Source organism: Macrotis lagotis, chromosome 1, assembly GCF_037893015.1.
Source record: "Macrotis lagotis isolate mMagLag1 chromosome 1, bilby.v1.9.chrom.fasta, whole genome shotgun sequence".
Taxonomy (NCBI): Eukaryota; Metazoa; Chordata; class Mammalia; order Peramelemorphia; family Peramelidae; genus Macrotis; species Macrotis lagotis.
This window is the reverse complement of record NC_133658.1, coordinates 594,107,504-594,124,535: the sequence shown is the minus strand read 5'-3', so window position 1 is coordinate 594,124,535 and position 17,032 is coordinate 594,107,504. Positions and strand designations below refer to the sequence as shown.

The 17,032-nt window shown below is 37.5% G+C and overlaps 1 protein-coding gene across 4 annotated transcripts in view; it reads right to left on the bottom strand.

Moving 5' to 3' along the window:
- Positions 1-5,949: 5,949 nt before the first annotated feature.
- The window catches only part of SLC25A36 (solute carrier family 25 member 36), a 51,947-nt gene continuing 40,864 nt past the window's right edge, over positions 5,950-17,032 (bottom strand). For all 4 annotated transcript variants that reach the window (XM_074214895.1, XM_074214894.1, XM_074214897.1 and 1 more), the window contains 2 exons: positions 12,022-12,311; positions 5,950-10,009 (listed from right to left, as the gene is read on the bottom strand). In XM_074214895.1, coding sequence (XP_074070996.1) covers positions 9,816-10,009; positions 12,022-12,311 — 484 coding nt within the window. In that variant the 3' untranslated portion in view covers positions 5,950-9,815. The remainder of the gene's footprint in view (positions 10,010-12,021; positions 12,312-17,032) is intronic.

Here is a 17,032-nt window from a genome sequence, read left to right as displayed (position 1 = left end):
ATTTGCAGAAGGTCACACACTAAATTAATTATTAAATGTCTGAGGCCAGTTTTGAACTCAGGTACTCCTGCCTCCAGGGCCAGTGATTTATCCACTGTACCACCTAGCCACTCCCTGACCTCACTTTTAAAGAATTCCTACAGGAAAATTGCCCAGATATCCTAGAAGCAGAGGGAAAAATAGAAAATGAGAGAATCCACCAATCTCCCCCCAGAAAGAGATCCCCAAAAACCAACCCCCCAGGAATATTATAGCCAAGTTCCAGAACTCCCAAGTCAAAGAGAAATATTACAAGCAGCCAGAAGGACACAATTCACATATCGTGGAGCTGCAGTCAGGATCACACAGAACTTATTAGTAACTACACTAAGGGCTCACAGGGCTTGGAATGTAATATTCTGGAAAGCAAAAAGAGCTTGGAATGCAACCGAGAATCAACTACCGAGCAAAACTGTACATCCTCTTCCAGGGGGAAAAGATGTACCTTCAATGAAATGGGAATTTTAGAGGCAGAGCCAAGATGGCGACAAGATAGGATCATGTCTTAAATGCTCTCTCATAAAACTCATAAGCTAAGGACTCTAAACTTTCGAGAGACAGAACCCACAGAGGGACCCATTGAGGCAGTTCTCCTAGTCAAGGTAACCTGGAAAAGAACAGAAAGGCTCTGCTCCCAGGGGTTGGAGGGGAGGCCTGCCAGAGGGGTGGCCCGCCAGAGTAAAAGAACTTCAGCCTCCCAGAGGCAGACCCAGGGCACTGGGACCCGCGGCTCACAGTAGCGGAGGAGTCTCCGGAGCTACGCCCCCCCCCCCCCGGGAGCATTGGGCACAAATTGGGGGAACAGTGGGGGACCTCTGCCAGAGTAAGCATGTGAAGCCCAGCCCTCAGGACACACAGCAAGCAGCATGGCCAGCACAGCCCAGATCCAGGAGCAGAAGCAGGTAGAGCTGGTAAGCAGGAGCCTCCAGGGCATGAGCCCATTGAGCTGAGGGAGGGGAGTGAAGAGAGAGAAACTGCTGAGCTCTGTCCTCTGTCCCTGGAACAGGACTCTGGGGCTCTGACCACATTCAGATCCTGATCACAGTCTAGGCCCCCCCACAGAACAGCAGGCCCCCCCCCACCTCAGCCCTGTGGCAGAGGGGGGGCGCATATGGTCATTCACAGACCAGGAGGGAAGACAGAGCCTCACACACTGAGACCCTTGTAGGAGTGTCCCAGAAGCTCAGGAAACACCCCCCAAACCAGGCTAAGGTTGGGAAAATGAGCAAGCAGAGGAAAAAGAGGAACACCATTGAGAAATATTTCGCATATGAACCCAAGAAGGATCAAAACACTCAGTCTGAAGGTGAGGAAGCACAAGCTCCTGCATCTAAAGACTCCAAGAAAAACAGAAATTGGGATCAGACTATGACAGAACTCAAAAAAAGACTTTGAAAATCAAATGAGGGAGTGAGAAGAAAAACTGAGAAAAGAAAGGAGAGAGATGCAGGAAAAACATGAAAATGAAGTCAGCAGCCTAGTCAAGGAAATCCAAAAAAAAGGCTGAAGAAAATAACATGCTAAAAACCAGCTTAGGTCAAATGGATAAAACAGTTCAAAAAGTTATTGAGGAGAAGAATGCTTTAAAAAGCAAAATTGGCCAGATGGAAAAAGAGATAAGAAAACTCTCTGAGAAGAACAAATCCTTCAGACAAAGAATAGAATTCAGGGAGATTGATGAATTTACCAGAAATCAGGAATCAATACTTCAAAACCAAAAAAAAAAATGAAAAATTAGAAGAAAATGTGAAATATCTCATTGAAAAAACAACTGATATGGAAAACAGACTTAGGAAAGATAATTTAAAAATTATTGGAATACTTGAAAGTCATGATCAGGAAAAGAACCTTGACATCATTTTCAAAGAATTACTACAGGAAAATTGCCCTGATATTCTGGAAGCAGAGGGCAAAATAGAAATGGAGAGAATCCACCGATCCCCCCCGAGAAAGAGATCCCAAAAAACCAACCCCTAGGAATATTATAGCCAAGTTCAAGAAGTCCCAAGTCAAAGAGAAAATATTACAAGCAGGCAGAAGGACACAGTTCAAATATCATGGAGCTGCAGTCAGGATCACACAGGACTTAGCAGCAACTACATTGGAAGCTCATAGGGCTTGGAATAATAATATACCAGAAGGCAAAAGAGCTTAGAATACAACCGAGATTCAACTACCCAGCAAGGCTGAATGTCCTCTTCCAGGGAAAAAGATGGACTTTCAATGAACTTGGGGAATTTCTTTTTTTTTTTTTTTTTAGGATTTTGCAAGGCAAATGGGGTTAAGTGGCTTGCCCAAGGCCACACAGCTAGGTAATTATTAAGTGTCTGACCCCAGATATGAACCCAGGTGGTCCTGACTCCAGGGCTGGTGCTTTATCCACTGTGCCACCTAGCTGCCCAAACCAGGGGAATTTCAAATGTTCCTTTTGGAATGGCCAGAGCTGAACAGAAGATTTGATCTTCAGATACAGGACTCGGGTGAAGCATAGAGATTGGAGGAGGGGGGAAAATATGAGGGACTTAATGATGATGAACTGCATATATTCCTGTATAGAAAAATGACACTGATAACTCATATGAACCTTCTCAGTTAATAGAGCAGGTAGAGGGAACTTTTATAGTTGAAGCATAGGAAAAGGCCGAATTCAAAGATAAATATGGAGTAAAAATGGAGTCAATAGAAAAAAGGGAAATTTAATGGGAGAAAGAAAAAGGAGAGGGGGAATAGGCCAAGATATTTCATATAATAAGATTTTTCTTTATTACAATGAGCTATTGCAATGATATGGAAGGGGGAAGGCAAGGGGGAATGAGGGAAACTTTGCTCTCATCAGAGGTGGTTAGGAGAGGAAACAGCATATGTACTCAATGGGGTATAGACATCTGGAGTAAGAAGGGGGTTGGACAGGGGGAAGGGGTGGGGATGTGAATGATGGAGGAGAGGATGGACCGTGGGGGTAGAGTGGTCAGATGTAACACATTTTCTTTTTTACTTCTTGCAAGGGGCTGGGACTGGATGGCCTGTCCAGGACCATAGGGCTCAGGGCCTCTTGGCTCCAGGGCTGGGGATCTGTCTGCTGCACCACTCAGCTACCCTACAGCAGAGTCAGAGTGAAAGGAGAGAGAAAATATAGTACATGGTAGTGGAGAAATACGAAAGGAGGGAGTTGAGATCAGCAATGGCAATGGTGGAAAAATATGGAAGTAACTTTTGCCATGGACTTATCATAAAGAATGTGATCCACCCATAACAGAGTTGTTGGTGTTAGAACAAAGACTGGAGCACATTTTTTGTTGTTATTATTTTTTTGAGGGGGGGGTGCAGGTCAAATGGGGCTGGGTGGCCTGTCTGGGGCCACATAGCAGGGTGATCTTTGGGTGTCTGAGACTGGATTTGGACCCAGGTGCTCCTGGCTCAGGGGCCAATGCTCTGTCAGCCACCCAGCCACCCCTACTATTATTACTATTTTATTTTGGGTCTTTTTTTTTCCCTTTTTTTTGTTTTTTGCAGGGCAGTGGGATTCAGGTGGCTTGCATGTCACACGGCTGGGTGATAGTTGGGTGTACGGGGCTGGATGTGGGCTCGGGTGCTCATGGCTCCAGGGCTGGTGCTCTGTCCATTGCACCACCTGGCCATACCTACAATTATTACTATTATTTTTTTAATTTTAATTTTTTTTCTCTCCCCTTTATTGCTCAAGCAAATCTATATCTATGGGAAGGAGGTATTTTGTTTATTCTTAAACAAGACTATTTTATTAATGTAAATAAATTTGTACAAAATGAGAATAAATATTAAATAAAAAAAGATTAAAAAATATAGCAGCCCTGTTTGTGGTGGCAAAAAATTGGAAATTAAGTGAATGTTCTTCAATTGGGGAATGGCTTAACAAACTGTGGTATATGTATGTCATGGAACACTTCTGTTCTATTAGAATCCAGGAGGGATGAGAATTTAGGGAAGCCTGGAAGGATTTGCATGAACTGATGCCTAGATGAGCAGAACCAGAAAAACAACAGCAACATGGCGGTGTTGATCAACCCTGATGGACTTACTCATCCCTTCAGTGCAAAAACAGGGATAATTTTGGGGTGTCTGCAATGGAGAATGCTATCTGTAACTAGAGAAATTATTATGGACTTTGAACAAAGACCAAAGACTATTACTGTCAAATTAGAAAAAAAGATGCCATATTATTATGTAATTTTACTATCTCATACTTTATTTTTTTCCTTAAGGCTATGATTTCTCTGTCATCACATTCAACTGAGATTAATATATAACATGGAACCAATGTAAACACTAACAGAATGCTTTCTCTGAGGGGTGGGGGGAGGGAAGCAAGAATGGGGGAAAAAACGTTAACACTCAAAATAAATAAAATCTTTCTCTTAAATAAAAAGTAAAAAAAATGGGAATTTTAAATGTTCCTGTTAAAATGACCAGAACTGAACAGAAAGTTTGATCTTCAAGTACAGGACTCAGGTGAAGCACAGAGTGGAGAAGAAGGGTAAAATATGAGGAACTTAATGATGAACTATATGTACTCCTGCATAGAAAAATGATACTGATAACACTCATAAAAAACTTCTCATTTAATAGAGCAGGTAGAAGGAGCTTTTATAGATGAAGCACAGGAGAAAGCTGAATTTGAAGATATAATATAAAAATGGAGGCAATGGCTAAAAGGGAAATGTACAGGGAATAAGAGAGAGGTAGAATAAGCTATTTCATATAAGATTTTTGTTTGTAATGAGATCTTGCAGTATGTTAGGGAAGAAGGCCAAGGGAAATCAGGGAATCTTCACTCTCATCAGAAATGGCTGAGAGGAAACAGCATACACACTCAATAGGGTATAGAGATCTAGAATAAAAAGAAGCAAAGGGGCAGGGGGAAGGTAGGGGATATGGATGATAGAGGGTAGGGTAGATCACGAGAGAATGGTCAGATATAACACATTTTCTTTTTTACTTTTTGCAAGATGCTGGGATTGGGTGGCCTGTTAGGGACCACTGGGCCAGGTGGTTGCTGGATCTCTGGGGTGGTATGTGGACTTGGGGCCCCCAGGATTGGTGCTCTGTCTGCTGTGCCACTCGGCTGCCCCACAGCACATTTTAGGAGGACAGAGTAAAGGGAGAGAAAACATATATGGAAGTGGGGAGGAATAGATGGAGGAAATTACAATCAGCAACAACAACTGTGAAAAAAATATGGCAGTAACTTCTGTGATGGACTTACAACAGACAAACACTTTGTTTTGTTTCTCAAGGGGGTCTGTATTTTTGTGGGGGGGAGGGGGTGTTGTGTTTGCTTTTGAACAGGAATATTTTAGTGCCTTCTTCAGCGGGTGGAAAGCAAGAATAGGGCAAATTTGTAAAACAAAATAAATAAATAAAATCTTTCATCAATTAAAAAAAGAGAAATAGAAAAAAAATAAGTGAAAGGTTAAAAAAATGTTAACAATTCTAAAATGTTTTTTTTTGGAGAGGAGGGGAATCAGAATCTCAGATTTTATCAAAATAGAGCCTTAGAAATTCTAACAGTGCAGATTGGCAGCTGTTCTGTAGTTTATAATTGTACAGTTGCCTGAAATACTGAGAGAATAAGGGTTGACCTCAACTCCAGGGTCACATTGCCAACATGAAAAAGTGGGCCTAGAACTCAAATCTTCTTTCTCCAATGTTTTTGTAATATCTGTTCTCAATGGAAATGAAAAGGATAATGAGTAGGAAGAAAAAAATGATATGCAAGGATTTAAAGTTAAATATTATGATACTATATTATTTTCAATCTAACAGATGATCTTAATGTTCTATTTCTGCCCTACTTAAAAGTCTTAGAAAGTGTAATTGAATTCTCAAAGTACTAGATAATGAATTTTACAAAATAGTAGCAAAACAAGTCACTATATTTGCATAAGCATTTTAATTTTTGAATTTTAACAGTCCAAACAAAAGTCAGCTAGATAACATAAATATAGGATATTTGCACACAATTTACAGCCACTTACATAAATGCAAGAATAGTAAACCTCACAAGAATGTCAAAGTATTTCAACTTTCATGGAGTCAACTATTTAGATATGACTGATAGGTCATAATTTTAAAATTCACATATGAAGGGGTAAAGACTAAAAAAAAAATCTACACAAACTCATAAGTGATAGTATAATTTTCAGTTCCTAGAAGAATGAGTATAAAAATGAGCACAAAGTAACATGAAAGATAGGCAAGAGGGGATAGGATAGGTGGGCAGAAAGAGTACATTTACCCAAGGGTATTTTCAGGGCTCATTTTATAGAGTTTTATGCAAAAAAAAAGTCTTTTTTCCAATTTAAATTCTTTGGGAGTGATGTCTCAGGAATGTTAAAAGTCATGATCAGTGCTGGAACAGGAAAAGGGATGAAATGTGTTATCACAAAAAGTATCCCCACAGTACTAACAGAATGGAGAGGGTCATGTAAACTAACAATACCAAAAGATGAAGGGGTAGCTTGGCTGAATTAACCTAAAAGTTAATAATCAAAATACATGTGAATTGTTTTTTTAAAAAGTAGTTTAAGGCCATTCTATAAACTTTAAAAGAAATACTTATGCTTCAATAGATTAAATACTATTTTTTTTTGTAGTATCCAAATTCTGCTGGTCCAATGTTTTAATGGTGTTTCATATCTTGTATCAGGATTTATAAGGAGACAATGCATTACATAATCCACTGACATTCTTTCTATTGTGACATAAAAGTTGTTAATTTTTTGAGGTGCTACTCTTGGTAACGTTTATTCCAAAAAGTCTCATCCATAATGAGAAGTTAGAAAAAACTTTGGTGGTACAATTTTCTCATGGATTTACATACCATGATCATAATAAAGCTCAAATTTGGATAATAAAACTCAGGCATCTATTTGTGACCTAGCATATATACTAGAGTCCCATCTACTGTTTTATTAGAGTACTACAGAATGTTATTCTAGGACCTATATTTCACCTATAATCACATATATACTAAATTTCCATGAGGATTACATATAAATAGGTACATTCTGAAGAATGCTAATTGGCTGCCTGCATTCAAGAAATAATATATTATGATCTAATAGCAAATAAGATGACATAATATGAGACATGGTAAAAATAAAAAAAGGTAATTCAAACATTCTGATATCATGACAAATTATTTCTGCATTTAAAATAAATACAAACCCAAAGAGGTGGAAACTTTTAACAAGACTTTGGTGAACAGAATGTATGTATATTTATTTCAAACATAATTTAATCTAACAGATCTCCATACATAGACAGATCTGGAGATTGTGCTTTGGAAAATCTGACAATAAAAATTGTCATTTAGAATTAGAATTCACTGTTGTTCTTCTCTTTAGTAGTACAACATAGCAGGAAGTTACAATTATCTTTTTTTGTAACATACATAATACTAATGTTTAAATGTTGTATGTATGTATGTATTAAAGGCAAATTTAATTTTTGCAGGATTAGAATATTTGTTTTTAATCCTCAAACGGCACTCATTTTTGAAGTAAAACTAAGGTTTTGTTTAGTTATTAGTTTTGTTGTTATCAATTACGCATTTGTAGAATCCCATTATGATTGGAAGAACCTCTGTTCCACATTTAATTCAACTAATGTTTGTGAGTCACTCATTGGACATATGGCACTGTTATTAGGTAGCAAATGTGGCACCAGAAAGGCTAGAATACATTCATGATGTAGACTGTCTATGAATCTGAATTAAAAAATCTTCTTTTCCAGTATTTTTCAATAAATACTTCAAAGTAAAAATTAGCTCAAGGTACATCAATTGTAAGTACATTTAATTCACTTTTTGTCTCCAAATAGATTGGAATACTCACTCTATTTCTAATCAAAGCACCTCAAAAACATTCAGTTCTTAAAATTAAAGAAAAACTAGATCACTGTGCTTCATTGCTGATGGTAGAGGAAAACTACTATAAAGCATTTCTAAGTTGAATCTTGCAAAGGCTCACTGAAATTGCTCAGTAGGGAGGACATTACAAATTAAAGAGAGTACACTAGAAGCTTTTACAAGAAAAACTACATATATAACACATATAACTCCAAAATGATACATAACACATTCCATGAGTAAATAGATGGGACATAGTTTCTCCTGTAGTATAGTGAGAATCAGAAAAAAAATACTTTGTGAACAATTTGAATTATGTTTTGAACACTGTCTAATATTCGTTACCAATATTTGAAAATCTTAACATGGAAAAAAAATCACAAATTCCCCTCCCTCCAGCCTACAAAAAAGGCCACAAAGTGCATAAGGAGTCGTTCTTAAGATAAAGCCATTGCACAAAACTTACAGTCCTATGTATAATGAAATGTCACACTGGAGATTAATTGCACTCTTCTGTAAACCAGTGTAGGAACATCCAAAAGAAGTCTACTGACAGAATTATAGTAAACATCTTTGTTAAGGGCCACAGATATAAACCTCATTTAAGTATTAAAAGTTGCAATTGAGAAGTCTAATAGTAATGTTAAAAGCTACATACTGTTAGCACATTTAACGTTAATATCTTAAGATGTGTTACTTAGTAAATTATTACAGAATGAACTTCTCTTGTCAAATGCAATTTGTAAATACCATTTACAAAACTAAGTCAATAAAATTACTACCTGCAAATCAGATGTTAGGAGCCCCTTTCTAATGTTTGTGTTGCCACAGTTGAACACAATGTTGCTCTTTAAAGAAGGGATATAATATATAAGGGAAATACTTTAAAACATTCTTAATTACCATTTTCTCCATTTACTGAATGAAGACTGCATTGTGCTAGAAATCAATCAAAGCTTGAAATTCTTAATAGTTAGGGATATAGCTATAAAAACAAGAAACAATAAAATTCAAAGTGCAAAAATATTTTCTCCTTGAATTAAATGTACTGGGTCCAGTAAATTATTTTTGAAAGAATCTTATTTCTTGTCTTCATAAATTACAATGTAGGGAAGATTTCAGGACATAATATAGTTACTAAGATAGTCAACAATCAATTTTTCTGTGGTTCATTAAGAAAATAATCAACCTAGGTGGGTCCATAATCTGCTGCAAAAAAGCATACCTACTACCTGAAGTGTATTTACTAAAGAGGTATTTAAAAGGCTCAATTTGCCCAAAATCAAGAGCTGGCACAAATGGAAATAAAAAATTCAATATTAAAGAATTCAATATATCCTTTTCAGACATTTTACCATAATGATGACTATTGTGAGGAACAGTTCATTTTAGTTCACAAGAAATGATGACCATATCAAAGACAATATAGAAATGGTACTTAAGCTTAATTTTTAAACTTTAACTCAAAGGTTGAACACATACAAGTAGAAATTCATGTTTTATCCAACTCTATCTTTTGATAAGAGAAGAGTACAATTAATGTTTACTGGAGACATTGCTTGGAAAAGTACTCATGGAGTAAAAACATTAGACACTCTAACCTTACCAGGAATCAGAATTTGACTGTGTGGGCACACATAAGAGAAAATGGCAATTTTGAAAAATGGTTAAAGGCATTCCCTTATAAGAGCTGACCAAGGTTTTGTTACATTGCCCAAAAAGGTGAAATAGGGTAGGACTGTATTGATTCCTACACCAATCATCCTTTTAGGGCATAGCTATATGTTCCCGAATGATTTTTCTTCTGTCCACCAAGCTGGCTTTGACATTCTATGGTCCACTGCAATCTTTTGGTCTTCCCTCTTCTTAGGACTGCAGCAAAATACTGCTATCCATTGAGTAAGTAGACTACCAGTTCATAGGTGGCCATCATTATAGCTGTGTTTGGAATCTGTCTGACCAAATGTGTTGTTAAACCACGGTAGAGAGATCCATATCCTTCTTCTCGAACAACCAAAGACAGCGTCTGGAAGAAAGATCTATATTTTGTTCCCTCTTCACGTAGCCTTGTTCTTACAACCTCTGTGGGGGGAAAAAGACATCTTAATACTTCATATTTTACAAAAAGAAGTCACCTTGAAATACTTTTCTAGAGTTATGCCAGTATTTCCCCCACGGTTAACATTTTTTCTTAAAAGAAAAAAAATTTAAATTAAAGGACATCAAAAAAGGAAAACTATTTCCAAATATAAAAAGTAGAACAGAAAGAGGTTCATTGAGAATTCATGAATTACTAATATGTACAACTTATGTTTTTGTTTGCTTTTACTGGGATGAATGTTTTATTTTTTAAAATGTCATTTTATTTTTTAGTAACATACAAAGATAGTTTTCAATATTCATCTTTTTGTGAGATTGAGTCCCCACATTTTTCTACCTTCCTCTTCTCTCCCCTTCTCATGTTAGTGTATCATCTGATACAGGTTATACATGAATAATCATGTTTAACTTATTTCCATATTAGTCTTGCTATGTTCTACATTAGAATTTCAAAATAATACATGTTTATACTTCCCTCTGAACTTTCTTTTAATGATTTTTAAATTTAAAGCAATAGGGTCAAGTGACTTGCCCAAGGTCACACAGCCAGGCAATTATTAACTGTCTGAGGCTGGCTCTGAACTCAGGTTCTCCTGACTCCAGGACTGGTGTTCTATCCACTGCATCACTAGTTGCTTTTCTTATATGGAGTTTTAAAGATGCTTTACTTTCTCCCCCCCCCCCCCCCAAATTTAGCTAACTCTCTTCTAACAAATTTCTCAACTAAAAGAAAAAGGGAAACTATAACTATTCTAATACAGTTAAGAAAAACAAATCTAAACAGCTTCCATATCCAAAGATGTATATAGCACAGCTGAGTTTTTTAAAGTCTTTCCAGGTTGTTTACTATATACTTCTTCCCATTCTTGGTTCTAACTCACTTTATTTACCAGTTTAACCAAATTTTCCTAAGTTTTTCTAAAACTATCTTTTTTGTTATTTCTTAAGACTATTTCATTACATCTCTATTTCAATTTGTTAAGCCATTTCCCAACTGATGAGCAATTCCCTTTGTTCTTAAGTACTTTAATATGGCAAAAAGAGCTGCAATAAATATTTTTGACCAGAAGGATATGGATCTCTCTACCGTGGTTTAACAACACATCTGGTCATGACTAATCTTCCTCTTATTTGTTCTGAAGGGGGTATAAGACCTAGTAGAAGTATACTTGATTTTAAAGAGTATACATAGTAACTTTTGAGCAGTCCTACCATCTCCTAGGGTAACTGGCTTGTATAACCCAAGATTTTTGTACTTCTCTAAGTGGGGCATATCTACTGGGTCTTTCTTTTGCCCCTGCCCCTTTCTACACTCATGCCAATTAAAAAATTTTTGTTTCAGAAATTTTCTAATCAAGAAATTATTGGGCAGCTAGGTGGTGCAGTGGATAGAGCACCGACCCTGGAGTTAGGAGTACTTGGGTTCAAATTCGGCCTCACACACTTAATTACCTAGCTGTGTGGCCTTGGGCAAGCCACTTAACCCCATTTGCCTTGCAAAAACCTAAAAAAAAATTATTGTATGTAAAGTTTATTTGAATTAAATTTAGGAGTCAACATTTAATTAATTATGAGTTCTATTTTATGCTTCCTAAAATAGCATACAGTTATAAACACAAGGTTAGAAGATATTTCATTTGAAGTTAGATAATTCCATTTGAATTTAGTTTTATAATATTAAACTTAAAGCAAATTAGAATTATGAGCAATTACTACATAAACTTAAATTACTTTAGCCAAATTAAAAAGGAAAGTGATGTAGCCATCTCCTTGTTCAACAATTAAGGAGCTAGGTCAAGAAAAAAGATGAATGTTGAATAAAAAAGCAGCATTCATCCAGGTCAAATCCTACTACAATGAACTCCAAGGGACTCTACTAGAATTTATTTTAAACACAGAATATTGTGCTTTAGATTGAATAGATTAAAGGCTTGAGGCTGTATAGATTCCTGTTGTAAACAGGACTGGACCAATATGAACCAAAATTCTCTTACCATGTGGATATGCTATAGATGTGGCACAAGTTTTAGAGGTGGCGGCAGCCAACATCATTCCCACAAAATCTGAAGGTTCTTTTGCAGAATCTTCCTCATCTTCCATATTAGAAGCAGTTTTATGTTCCAGTAGCTTTTGCTTAATACTTTCATAAATAACAAAATGAATAACAGTCTCAGATATGCCAGCATAAGAAGCAGACATGCCTCTATAAAATCCTTTAAGTCCATCTGTCTGATACACTTTACGGACACATTCAAAAGCACTCATTCGCTTTTCCCCACGGTTTCTGAAAAACAAAATGAAAATGGCTTATCATAAACTTAAAAACTATGAGTCTATAAATTTAACAAAACAAAAACCTAAATATAGTAGAAGCAATAGATGAATACATTACTTTGATAAAGAATGACAGTTTGTAAACTCTAAAGATCAGGGTTTGGAAATTCCTTTGTTCTTAATTTAAAGAATTTAAAAAATGTATTTCAAATTCCATATTCCAAAAAGTTAAAAAGAAATATTTTATTGAATGTTAAACACATCTATAAGTTACACTGATGGGTCTCAGGATTCTTGGGGTAGGCTCACATCTTTTTTTTTTATTTTAGGTTTTTTGCAAGGCAAGGGGGTTAAGCGACTTGCCCAAGGCCACACAGCTAGGTAATTATTAAGTGTCTGAGGCCATATTTGAACTCAGGTACTCCTGACTCCAGGGTCAGTGCCACCTAGCTGCCCCAAGTTCACATCTTTTAAGAGATTCTCAAATTAAACCTTCTTGCACACAAGTCCAAATAGACACACCCTATAACAAATATATTCTGTGACAATTAGTATTTCAGTGAGTTTGCTTTGCATTTAACAACATATATATATATATATATATATATATATATATATATATGTATTTTTGTTGGTCAATTTTCATATTTCTTATATGTATAGTACGTATGGAAAATATTCTAAGCTTGCTTTCCTTACCAAAAGAGAGCTTTATCCTTAAAATTCACTTTCTTCAGGAAATCTTCCCTAGTAAACTCTATTAAACTCCAAGGGTTTCTTTTAACATCTTTTAAAATTATCTCTTGTAGTACAACTTTATCAACAAAATATTTACTGAGTACTGACTTTGCAAAGAATAATATCCAGCAGGTATAGAGGGGACAAAATAGGGCAAGATATGGATCCTACCAAAGAACTCATGATTTGATTGAGGAAATAAGCCAAAGATGTACAAAAAGATAATCAGACTAGGTGATTATCTAAATTCCAGATGAATTGTACAGATTAAATACTATAGGAAGTTAAGAAGAGTTAAATTTAATAATGGTTAAGACAGGAAATATAAGAGGAAGTAAAATTTCAATTGAGCCTTAAAGAAAAGTTCAGATATTTCTATTTGTCTACATTATTTTGTGTATACATTTTATATATACCATTCCTTTCTCTTTATTTTAACCTCTTTATTTTTTGTCATACCCCTAATTTCTAGGAAAGTTTATCACCCAGGGAGAGGTAAAGCCAAGATAGCTATCAGGAAGCAGTACAGCGAGTTCTCACCTTAAATTTCTCCTAATAGCCCTAGAAAAAGTACCAGACTAAATCTGAATGGGGAAATTCCAGAAAAAAACGAATCACAGCAACTCACATTCCAATTTTCTGGCACAGATCAATAGAGAGATCTGCAGGTACTGGCAACTGTGAGGGAAATTCCATCACTCAGTTCCAGTCAGATTCAGGATGGCTTGAGGAGGTTACCTGTGCCCAAGGGTGGCTGTAAATGGCCTCTAGTAGTGTTCTGAGAAGGAGCATGACCAGAAACAAGCAGCAGAAAGGTTTAGACCCACAGGAGCAGCTTCTAAGCAACTGGCTGGAACTTGGAAAACTCAGCCCAGTGGGCAAAAGGGTAGCAATAAGATTCCACCCTGGATCTGGAATTAACACAATACTCAAGACCTTAAGAAAACAGCAAAAGGATCGGTCTAGACCTGCTTCCCAGAAATGTGCAGAGTCCAGCCCTAACATCAAGTTCAAAATCAAGTAGTATGGTGGAAGAATAAGTAAATTTAAAAAAAACCACATCATAAAAAGCTATTATATAGTGACAAATATGTTCAAGACACAAAACCAGAAAACAATGACTCTAAAACAACTTAAAGTCAAGCTAAATTAATGCTTCTACTTTCACTTTTTTTTGCAAGGCAATGGGGCTAAGTGATTTGTCCAAGGTCAAACAACTAGGTAATTATTAAGTGTCTGAAGCTGTATTTGAACTCAGGTCCTCCTGACACCAGGGTTGGTGCTGTCCACTGCTCCCCTAGCTGCCCCTCTACTTTCACTTTTTTTTAAAGGTTTATTTTCAAGGCAAATGGGGTTAAGTGGCTTGCCCAAGGCCAAACAGGTAATTATTAGTGTGTCTGAGGCCAGATTTGAACCCAGGTACTCCTGACTCCAGGGCCAGTGCTTTATCCACTGTGCCACCTAGCTGCCCCCACTTTTAATGATTTTTGAAACTGTCATTCAACTGAAACAAACCTCTCCAAATTGACCAATCATCTCTCTTAATTAGTAAATCTATGGTCTTTTTGAAATCCCTACTCTTCTTGATTTTGAATTTTTATCTCATCAGCTCTCAGAGGTTCAATGATTATTTCTATGCAGTTTTATTTATCCAATCCTAGTCTCTCTGCTGAACTATATAGTTATACATTTCCAATTGTCTTTTGGACATTTCAAACTGTAGGTATTTCAACCTCAACATGTTGAAAATATATCAACCCCCCCCCCCCCCCCAAGTCCTCCTTACTTCCCAACTTGCATATTACAGTTCAGGGCATTTTCATCCTCCTAGTTATCCAGGCCCATAATCCCAGTACCTTCAATTTACTCCATCCTCAAACTCAATCCGCACATCAAATCTGCTGCTAAGTCTTGGTGTTAGCTTCACAACACCTCTCATATACAGTATCCTTTCCCATTTACATCAATAATTGAACAACTACAATAGCCTTCTAGAGTTCTTTTCCATCCTCCATCATGCTGCCATACCACTCCTGTCCCCTTTCCTGCTCAGCTCAGCATACTCCAGGATAAAATATAAAATCCTGTTTGGCATTTAAATCTCTCATAACCATGTCCCTTGTCACCTTCCTAGCCGTCTTACATTTTATTCCACAGGGCAGCTAGGTGGTGCAATGGATAGGGCACTGGTCTTGAGTCAGGAGGACAGGAATTCCAATCTGCCCTCAAACACTTGCTTCTTTTTTATTTTTTAGGTTTTTGCAAGGCAAATGGGGTTAAGTGGCTTGCCCAAAGGCCACACAGCTAGGTAATTATTAAATGAAACACTTGATTCTTAATAGCTGTGACCTTGGGCAAGTTATTTAACTTTGTCCCATATCCAGGGCCATCTCCAGTCATCCTGATATATATATATATGGCTACTGGACCCAGATGGTTCTGGAGAAGAAAGTGAGACTAGTGACTTAGCACAGTCTCCCCTCACTCAAATCCAATTCATATGTTGTCATGGCATCATCTACCTAATGTGATCTTCTTTGAAAATGAAGGACAAACATCATCATCATCATAATTATTATTATTATTCCCCTTTGCACATTCTACCTTCTGGCATCAGACTACTTGCAGCTACATTTCCCATCTGTGTCTTTGTACTGGCTATAGCCTTTGCCCCCTCACTTTTCCCTCTAAACTTCCCTGATCTCATTCACAATTGGCAAAAAGCTTTTCCCTGTCATTCCAGCTGCATTAAATGACTTCCCTTTACAGATTTATCTTCATGTACCTTCTTTAGTTAGGGCCTATCTTTTCCTTCTTTGTATCTTAGCACAGTGTGTTGCTCAGGTTAAGTTCATTAAAAAAATGCTTGTTGATAAAATCAAAAGTAGAACAATTCCCACCCTTTAAGGAGATACCACTGAACATTGATTGACAAGTATAATCTAAAACACTTGGGAAAATAGAGACCACTGATAAGTGAAGAGGTCAAAGATATCTTTATTGAAGAGAGGGCACCTGATATGGATTCTGAGAAAGACTTGGATTTCAAAAGGGGAAAATGAAGACAGACTGAATACTACCCATATTTAGGGGACATTATACACACCTTTCTAGAAGACAAGTTTACTTTGAAAGGGACATAGGGGATTATAAAAGGTGCAAAAAATAGGTTGTAATCAGAATGAGAAAAAACTTAAAAACCAGACTGAGTTTGTATTTTATTTTAAAGGCAAAAGGGGTCACTGAAGGTTATGATATGGTCAAATGTTGGAAGAAGACATACTGGAAATAGGAGAATCTGGAGGCAAGAAGACTGAGGAGGAGGCAATGGTCCATCTGGCTAGGGTGAGTGGCTGTGCTCTTGTTAAAAAGGGGATGGATGAGGGGGGCGGCAGTGCCAAGATGGCAACAGGAGAAGAACCTCTCACCATAACATTTCAAAAATCATAAAATTAAGACTAACCAAAATTTTGAGAGATAGAACCCACAGAGGAATCCAGTGAGTCAATTCTCCAGAACCAGGCAACTGGAAAATAGTGGAAAGGCTCTGCTCCATGAGCTTAGAGGGGGAGCCTGGCCTGCCAGAGTGAAGGAACTTCAGTCTCCAAGAGGCAGCCCCAGGGCACCTGGGAGGGAGCACTGGACATAACTTGGAAGATCAGCAGGGGGACCTCTGCCAGAGCAAGTACCGTGAAGCCCAGTCCTCAGGGCACTCAGTGAGCAGTGGTGGTGGTGGCAGCCAGATCCAGGAAAAGGAAGCAAATGGAGCTGGTAAGCAGGAGCCCCCAGGCAACTGAGCCTTGAGTGTTCAGCCTACCAAAGGGAGGGGAGTGGAGACTTCCCAGGTCTGTCCCCTGTACCTGGAACAGGACTCTGGGGCTCTGAACACATTCAGATCCTGATCATAGTCTAGGACCCCCACAGAACAGCAGCTCCCCCCCCCCCAACCCCACCTCAGCCTACGTGTTTGCAAAGGGGTGAGCTTGTGGTCAT